Source organism: Bicyclus anynana, chromosome 14 (genome assembly GCF_947172395.1).
Source record: "Bicyclus anynana chromosome 14, ilBicAnyn1.1, whole genome shotgun sequence".
Taxonomy (NCBI): domain Eukaryota; kingdom Metazoa; phylum Arthropoda; class Insecta; order Lepidoptera; family Nymphalidae; genus Bicyclus; species Bicyclus anynana.
The window spans coordinates 7,919,086-7,928,756 of NC_069096.1; the positions used below are offsets into that span (position 1 = coordinate 7,919,086).

General features: G+C 35.4%; 1 protein-coding gene across 1 annotated transcript; it reads left to right on the forward strand.

The window, feature by feature from the left end:
• The first annotated feature begins 6,776 nt into the window (after window positions 1–6,776).
• On the forward strand, window positions 6,777–9,626 carry LOC112044441 (tRNA N(3)-methylcytidine methyltransferase METTL2). The gene is made up of 4 exons (XM_024080287.2): window positions 6,777–6,989; window positions 7,616–7,768; window positions 8,492–8,941; window positions 9,299–9,626. Exons 1-4 carry the CDS (start codon window positions 6,910–6,912, stop codon window positions 9,609–9,611), a joined length of 996 nt encoding a protein of 331 aa, XP_023936055.1. The 5' UTR covers window positions 6,777–6,909; the 3' UTR covers window positions 9,612–9,626.
• The last annotated feature ends 45 nt before the right edge of the window (window positions 9,627–9,671 follow it).

The following is a 9,671-nucleotide window of genomic DNA, read 5'->3' on the forward strand; positions in this document are numbered from 1 at the left end:
TAAAAATTATATTCAAGTAAGCCGCTAAGACTTAATTAAAAATGCAAAAATCACTGCAAGTAATATTCATTTTTCTTATAACTCATAATAAATTTAAAATGCATCTGTTACATTTTTTAATTCGTTCTTACCGAGAAGCGCAAGTTTTATTTTATTATTTTTTAATAAAATAAAAATGTAACAGCTAATTGCTTTTGAATCCTGCACAAGGCACGAAGGCAAGAGCCAGGGGAATTTGAATAGGCCCTTGCTAATAATAAAGGCTCTTTCGCAAATAGGTAGGGAATATTAGCATTTTTAAATCTTGGACTTTGTAAAATTAAAATTTAAAGTATCGAAATAGTCAAAGGATACCTACAATATTTTTAAAAGAGGCTGGTCTTTTAACTTGTTTTTAACCGACTTCAAAAAGGAGGAGGTTCTCAATTCGGTCGGTATTTTTTTTTTTATGTATGTACACCGATTACTCAAAGACGCCTGGACCGATTTCAAAAATTCTTTTTTTGTTTGAAACGGTATAGTCCCCATTTGGTCCCATTGCCATCATGTTAAGATGTGATGATGGAATCCTGGGGAAATTGAGGGGAAGTTTCGAAAATTATATGGGTGTCTAGTGTGTTCGTAAACTTTTCCATTTGGTACTTTAAAGCACTACAATTTCATGAAGGTTTAAAATCGATCTGATGATGGAGCCATAAAACAGACGAGGGAACTCCTCGGCGATTTACAGCAGTTACCTTGTGTTTGGGCTTGATTAATTTGTATTGATGAGAACTTTCCACATAGATAGGTTGTGACTGTCATTTAGGGGTTTGGTGATGAAGACCAAGGACAATTAAGGGAACTCCTTAACAGTTAACAGTAACTACCTTGTGTTTGGCCTTAATTAATTCATATTGCTGAGAACTTTATACCTAGATAAGTTGTGTCTGTTATTAGGGGTCTGATGATGAAGTCCAAGGTCAATTTAGGGAACCCCTTAACGGTTTACGGTAGCTACCATGTGCTTTGGCATGATTAATTTGTATTGCTGAAAATTTAGTACCAAGATGGGTTGTGACTGTTATTAGGGGTCTGATGTATTCGTTTGAAATGAAAATTTACACTAAAAATGGAAAAATAATAAAAATTTTAATAAAAAAATACAACCGACTTCAAAACCTAAAAAAGTACCCACTAAACTAAAAAGCGAAAAATAACATCATAATATGTTCTACCTGCTGATCAGTATGAAGGCGGTGCTTAGCCAGTGTTGTCTTAATTTGAGCCATTTCTGACAGGACCACATGAAACAACACTATCTGCAAAATCTAAATCTATAAGATATTCTCACATGGCTTGAATTGATACATCACCGGCTTAGCACCGCCTTTATACTGATCAGCAGGCAGAACATATTATGATGTTATTTTTCGCTTTTTAGTTTAGTGGGTACTTTTTTAGGTTTTGAAGTCGGTTGTATTTTTTTATTAAAATTTTTTATTAAAGTGGGTTTCAGTACCTACAACATGTATAGGTACGAACAATATTTGGTACATAAGATAATATATGATTTCGTTAGTTATGTACTACATTGGAATATTTTTAACCGACTTCCAAAAAGGAGGAGGTTCTACGTTCGGCTGTATGTATGTTTTTTTTTTTTTCTTTTTTTGTTTTGAAGGGTTTACTTCCAGGGTGGTCCCATTTTTTTCATGTCAGGGTCTGATGATGGCATCCTGGAGAAATTGAGGGGAACTTTCGAAAGTTGTAGAGACGGCTAGTGCGTTTGTTAGTGTTTCCATAAGGTATTTTAAACCACTACAACTTTATGAAGGTTTGTAGTTGGTCTGATGATGGAGCCGAAACACAGACGATGGAACTCGTCAAGGATTTACAGCAGTCACCTTTTGTTTGGGCTTGATTAATTTGTATTGATGAGTACTTTCCACCTATATGAGTTGTGACTGTATTAAGGGTCTGGTGATGAAGACGAGGGACATTGAAGAGAACTCCTCGACGGTTCACAGTAGCTACCTTGTGTTTGGACTTGATAAATTTGTATTGAAGAGAACTTTCCACCTAGATGGATTGTGACTGTATTAAGGGTCTGATGATGAAGACGAGGGACAGTGAAGAGAACTCCTCGACGGTTCACAGTAGCTACCTTGTGTTTGGACTTGATAAATTTGTATTGATGAGAACTTTCCACTTAGATAGGTTGTGACTGTACACACGCAGTAGGTATGCTAACACTAAAAATAAAAAAAATAAAAATTTTAATAAAAAAAATTCAACCGACTTCCAACTCAAAAAATAACTTTAACTAAAAAGCAAAAAATAACATCCTACCTATGTGCTACCTTCTGATCAGTTTGAAGGCGGTGCCAAGCCAGTGTCGTGTTTTAATTAAAGCTGTTTCTGAATGAACCACAGAAATTTTGTAGTTTAAACGTGTTTAATTAAAACATCACTGGATTGGCACCGCCTTCAAACTGATCAGAAGGTAGAACATAGGTAGGATGTTATTTTTTGCTTTTTAGTTAAAGTTATTTTTTGAGTTGGAAGTCGGTTGAATTTTTTTTATTAAAATTTTTTTATTAATCTGAACGGCTGTGTTTGGATAAATGGATGATTAATAACTAAGTACAGTAAAAGCTTCTTATTCAAGCTTCCTTTATTCACGTTTTCACTATTCGCGGATTAAAAAATTGCGTCCCAATTCCTATATTCGCGGCTAAATATTTCGTTATTCGCGGATCTGACTGACGAAAATGACGTAAAATCTGCAAATTTAAAGTTTAACTTGCAAATACTTATAGCCGAAATTGCGAATGTATGGTATAAGAATGCCACTGCTTAAAATCACTCTGAGCTTTTAAAAAATGTCAAGCAAGAAAATATTTCAAAATTCTTCAAATATTCATTCATTCATTGTCTAAGACTGAAGATAATAGTTAATCAATAACTTCAATTAATTGTTTTTTTCTTTATAAGTAGGTACATTTGTTTTTTATTTTGTCACCCAAGAACGTATCCCATAGAATCCCATATAAAATACCATTCCTTCACGGTTTCTGTATTCGCGACACATTTAGAGAACGTATTTCCCGCGAATAATGAGCTTTTACTGTAGTTCAATGTTTTCTGTGGTGGAGGTCCCTTCTAATTGATATCCGTAATAAGCTTGCAATTTACTCGGACAACCTGCTAGCCTCATCAGTCATCAGGGTATAAAAATGTAGGTACCTACCACCTTTTATCTATTTTTTTTTAAATATTTTTGATCAACAATCATCAACCACAAACCAAGGCTCGTTTTGACCTCTCGTAACACTAATTTTAAGTTTTCTATGAGTGCACGATATCTAAGCCTAATAAAAATAAATGAATTGTGAATTTGACTTTTGACTGTGATTTTTGGGAGGGACAGAGGGTAAGTGTTGCCAGTATCCACCATGCTTATTTTGTACAGACACATAACCTACAATGGCGTGCACTTTATAGATGCAAAAATGCACTGCCTACTCTATGGACTCAATACAAACCTATGTTGGACCACAGAGTACATAGTTGGACAAGGAATTTTCCAATATTTACTTATAGTGCATAGCCTAGTTAAAACCTTACGCACACCACTGGTAACCTATGGCCTCAGGGCAGCGCAGTGTAAGTTTTTCTTCCATGCCCATTGCCCAGTCAGTGTTGCTTCGTTGCAAGTGATGGTTATCCATCTAACATGAGGTAGTTCAATTGATTGGTTTGTCAAATACACTTCCATCATGTCTTCATTATTATCATCATCATTTGGCGTTGAACGTTCACTGCTGGGACATGGCCCACCTGTAGGGATTTTCGAACTACCTACATAATTACAAATTGTAAAAAAAACTATTTTATTACACTGTAACCAACAAACGACGTCCTTGAATAAGTCACACAACGTAAAAGCTTTTATAGTGATATAAAATTTATTATCGTTTCAAAGATATAAATGACGGTTCTCTACCCTTATAAATAAAAGAGGTATTTCATCCTTTCGGCATAGCTGAATACAAACGAGATGAAAATGAGGACATATCTTCGCACGTTGATTGCTGAGCAACGGGACGTGAACGTTGCACGCAGCCACTGCACGGCATCAGTGGCGTAGCTAGGTGTGGGCGAGCGGGCCCTTGCCTACGGCCTCGGACTAATTGACTGCCGAGTAGTGGGTAGTGAACCTGTGTTCTGCATCTAGGGCCGTGGGATCCATTACTATAACTGGAAAAATATTTCTGTGTTGAGCAGTTGAGGGTCCATTGTCTTGGTGGCTTGTGTTATATTTATAATTATTGTAGGTACCTGTATTTACTCATCCACAACAAAAGCGAGTCGTGGAAGATAGGAAAGCTTTTTGCGTATTGATCGTCTAACTCCGATCCGAGGATGTCACGCAGTGATGATGACATTCATTGCCTTCATAGAAGGTACCTAAAGAATTTCATCATTCATAGTAGGTAACCCATAACAAAATCTACGCTAATTTTAAGGCCTGATAAGGATGGTTGTATAGTCTAATATTTTAATTTAATTACTAACCGTCTTTACTAAGATAAACAAATTAAAACCACCCAGGGCTTTGGTTTATTTATCTTCAGAGACTGCTACCAGCATATTGACGGAATACAATAACTAATAAACTATTTCACATTCATTAAATATTTCTTAATGAAACAAAACTATATTATTTTTAACAGTGATTATTTTATTGATTTAGAGATGGACCGACTACTTTTGCTGACGGATCTACCTAATTGCTGCCTACAGAAATCGATGTGTTGTTGTCTGCAAAACGTGGTAAAATATTATACATAAGTTTTTTGGGAATACCTGTTCTGAATAACTGAAGTTGTTGATGCAACTTCGCCCCCGTTTAGATTAGTCCACGTGAGTCCACGCTACGCCACTGCACGGCATTTCCGAACACAACGCCGTTCAATATCCGCGAGGATTGTTTGTAGATCCACCCCGCGCCACCCACTCGCCGTCCTCTAATGGAGCTTAGCAGGGTGTCTAGTTTAGAAATAGCCTGCTTGTATTATAGATATTAGTACTCTCTGCTCTTATACTTTTTCATTACGCTCCTTAGTCTTTTTCTTTTCAATATCGGCGAACTTAAAAGCGAAATAGCTAGCTACTTAGTGCTCTGTTTTCAAATTAATAAAACGTTCTGGATATTTATATAAGTACCCATCTTATAAAAGCTGAAAGTTTGTCAGCCTAAGCTCCTACAATAGGTAATTACAGTAGGCAAAGGGTATTAAGGCGTTTGGACCATCGCGACGTCGGGAGTTAGCAAACTTCAAGTTTTCTCCCCATATGATTGTCCAAGTATAAATAGTATTTTCTGAAAAACCATGTCTTCAGTTGCCGAAATTAACTTCATGGGTCATGGCAACACTTCGCTATATACATACCCGTATAAAGTTCGGTCTTTGATTATTATTATTAATCCAAGTTTTGCCATGAAGCTAAGATTTCTCGTAATATTATGCTGAGAAAAGCCCCGAAAATCTGGCTCAATGCGGTTTGGCAGGCTTAGAGATAGTTCCACGTATTTTTAAAGTAGATACTAAATGGGTCAGGTTCAAAGTACCGCTAAAATTTGTGTTACGTTTAAATCATGCTATAGTTGCATTATTTTAAGTAACGATATAAAGTTCACCGCAAAGCTATTTCGTTTGCGGGAAGTTATTAATGACCCGAAAAATCGTTTTTATGTTGTTTGCTTTGATCAGAGAAGAGCATCAAACGTCGTTTATGGCGTAATAACATCAAATTCGATAACAAATCAGAAACAAGACTCTATGAGAATGATTTACGAGATAGTAGGTAGTTATAGTATCTACCTGCGTCTTATCTTATCAGCCTATTTTAACGGCCCACTACAGTACTAGGCCGCCCTCCATAAAGGATAGGAGATGGACGTAGCTACCGCCGATATCTAACGTAACGTCACCCGGACGTGAGTTTTCTAACTCACGATCTCGGGGGCGTCCGGACTGATTCACTCAGATCATGGTTACACCTTCCCGAATGGCCCTTTAAGTCGAGGTCCGAGTCTCATAGCAGACGCTCTTAGAGAGTCATTCCGTCCTCTATCTTTATTTCTGCCATCAGGTCTCATTAGGCGATGCTTCTGCGCTCGCCCAAACCCCCCGGTGACGCCGTAGTGATCCCACATGGAGCCATCGGCACTCAACTACTCAACACGAAAAAAAAAAACGTAGCAGCTGCCGCTGTATCAGTCGTATCAATGATACAAGGCCCCCAAATTACCTAAAGTGTGAAAGCAAAAATTAGTAAAATTTAATCCACAATCTCAACTAATCTGGTGCTTTCCGGGAAAAAACATAAAAAAAAACCGACAAGACTCCTTTAGAAAAGACAAATATACAAAAAAGCCATAAATTTTTTACCGGGTGCATCCAAAAGTTGGAAACATCCTACATAGGTGAAGTCACTATCAACAAAAATATTTGCCTAACAATGAAAGTAATAAAATTGATTCTATAGCAACAGTTTTTAAAAGCGCGGTAAATTGTTGATTTTTGATCTTCGACAGAGAGGTAACGTCTAGCAAGTCAAGTCCTTTTGCAATTAGTCTGAGACGAAGTGTTCACAGCTTCGCGTGCGGAACGTACGTGAATTTAGAGCGGGTATCACTTCTACAGACAATAATACAACGGATGTCAACTGTCAAATTCTTGTCACTACTCACTTCACTTTACTTGTCAGTTGTTACTTGTGTTGTCAGTGTCGACTGCGGACTGTCGTCAATACTCAATGTCACGATTTTACTTCCAAGTTGAATTCATTTCAATTTTTGAATATTTAAACTTATTACTGCAACTAAAGTTATATTAATATATTGTTTTTAAAATTTAAATGGAAGATACAGGTAAAAGGCCACAATTTGGAAACCGATTACTGGAAAATGTGGACGAAGTCTTCAAACACAACGCTTGGTACTGTGCTCAAAATTATTATTCGTAATTGTAAAAATGTAAAACTTCATAATCAGAATTATAAGCCGGAATTGGAAGCTACGAGATATAGAAAGAAACCACCTGGCGGTAATCGATATTTGACAGACACAGAACATCTGTATCAATTCAATGCTTGGTTAGCTTAAATGTTAATAACTTCTATTAAAGACCTATTAATCTATTAAAATAAAAAAACACTTTAATAATCATAATGACCGAGACTGACTGCTTTTTATGCTCTCTGTAGCACAGAAAGGCAAAGCCACCTACTTCTCAAGATAGGTTACTACTGAGAACTTTATTAAGTATCTACTTACTTTCTTTTTTTTATTAATATTAATCCAACCTATTAATTAACATTTTCTTTGTGCTAAATTTTATCCAAATATGTTCAGCCTTTATTGTGTGTTTGAGTAACAAAAGTATCTCCAATCACACTTTCAGATTTATAATATTATTTGAATTATTTAGACCAATTTTGTACACCTTTTTAAGAACTGCATGTGTGTGATTGATGTGATTCTTAAATTTTTGTAACCCATATAAATATTTAATTACTTAGTGAAATTAAATATATACTTAAATTAAAATCATTTAAATTACAGGGATAATGTTGAATGGGATGAGGAACAGGAGAAAGCTGCTGAGGAGAAAGTGCAACAAAATTCAGTAGTAACATTCTCTGAAGACCGCTTAAAAGATTTAGAAGATAATGCTGACAAACATTGGGATGCATTTTATAATATTCATCAAAACAGGTACAGGTTTCTTGAAATGTTAACTTTCATCATCACCATATCAGCTAATAGACATCCACTGCAGGATATAGGTAGGGACTTCCAAACATCACAATCTTTAGCCACCTTCAACCAGCGAATCCCTGCGACTTGCTTGAGGTCATCAGTCCACCTGGTAGGGGGTCACTCAACACTGCACTTTGAATGTGGATTGTCATTCCAGCATCTTGGAATCCCATTGTCCATCAGCTCTTCAAACTATGTGCTTTACTATTGCCAATTTAGCTTTGCGACATGTTGATTTATGTTTGTTACTTTAACTAATTGTTAACTAATATTTTTGTCCGCTCCATTTGTATGGGATTTATTGTAGTGACTTCATAAAACAGTTGAAATATAGACTGTCATGGCCGACAGGCGATTTAGCTATTGTCAAAAACATATTTAAAAAGTAATATTTTCATGAAATCGTCATAAACAATATGATTTTTTTTTTTAGTCTAGTAGAATGATAATGAACTAACTGTTTAAGACCATTTTAAAAAAGTGTCAACTAGCATATTCCTGCCCTGTGTATTATTGTTGTATATGTACTTACTCGTAGCACAAGCTTTTCAATTAGTAAAAGAGAGAAAAAAACAAGTTAATATATTCATAAGTCATATTCATGATATATTTTCAATGGCATTTTAAATTCAATTACTCTTGATTGTAAAACTTAAATTCTGATCATGTGTTTTCCAGGTTTTTCAAAGATCGCCACTGGCTTTTTACTGAGTTTCCTGAACTGGCCCCTGACAATAGCTCTGCACCAATACGAGTATTTCCAAATAGTGATACCACCCTAGAAAGTAGTAAAAATGATGACGAAAATACTGTAAACAGTCCAAATAATACAGACATAAAACTAAGTAGCAGTGATACAAAACGCTTAATATTTGAAATTGGCTGTGGTGTGGGCAACACTATATTTCCAATATTGCAGTATAGCCAAGATCCAAACTTATTTATTTACGGCTGTGATTTCTCATCAACCGCAATAGACATTATGAAACAAAATGAATTGTATAACCTTGACAGATGTGAAGTGTTTGTTTTGGATGCAACTACCAATGAATGGGCAGTGCCGTTTGAAGAGAATTCATTGGATATAATTGTCCTTATATTTGTGTTGTCAGCTATAGACCCAATAAAGTAAGTCTTTATTTTATTTAGTAAAGTATTTTTGATATTAAATTATAAATACAAATGCAATAAGTTAATAATACGTAAGACAACTGTGACTCTGTTTGTTTCAAATGGAGTCACAGTTGTCTTAACTGTACCAAAATTCATCTAAATTGGTTCACCAGTTTACCTGTGAGAAGCTAAATTGGTGAACCAAAAAAACAAACTTACTTTATGATATTAATATTAGTATGAATTGGACCCAGAAGATCTAGACATTTATATATATTCTGGATCAGAGTATATTTGAAGATTGTTGTAAATGTTACATTAAGTAAAGAAGGTATTTATGCCAATTTTCAATGGTTGTTTCATCTTTTCCAGGATGCCGATTGTCATAAATCACACTTATAAATATTTGAAACCTGGAGGTTTAGTTGTTTTTCGAGACTATGGTAGATATGACTTGGCTCAACTAAGATTTAAGAAAGGTCGCTGTATATCAGAAAGCTTTTATGCGCGTGGCGATAATACAATGGTCTACTTTTTCACACAAGAAGAAATTTCTAATCTGTTCAAAAATGCTGGATTTATTGAGGAACAAAACCTAATAGATAGACGTTTGCAAGTCAATAGAGGCAAAATGTTGACAATGTATAGAGTATGGATACAGGCAAAGTATCGAAAGCCATTATAACATTTGACTATTCAAGTACTTTATTTTGAATTACCCATAAGATATAGTTAACAGAAATAT

Excerpts from the sequence above, each read along its gene's own strand:
- LOC112044441 (XM_024080287.2), top strand. The coding sequence starts at position 6,910 with ATGGAAGATACAGGTAAAAGGCCACAATTTGGAAACCGATTACTGGAA. Across the intron at positions 6,990-7,615 it reads GTCTTCAAACACAACGCTTG|GGATAATGTTGAATGGGATG; the intron begins GTACTGTGCTCA and ends TTTAAATTACAG. Across the intron at positions 7,769-8,491 it reads TATAATATTCATCAAAACAG|GTTTTTCAAAGATCGCCACT; the intron begins GTACAGGTTTCT and ends TGTGTTTTCCAG.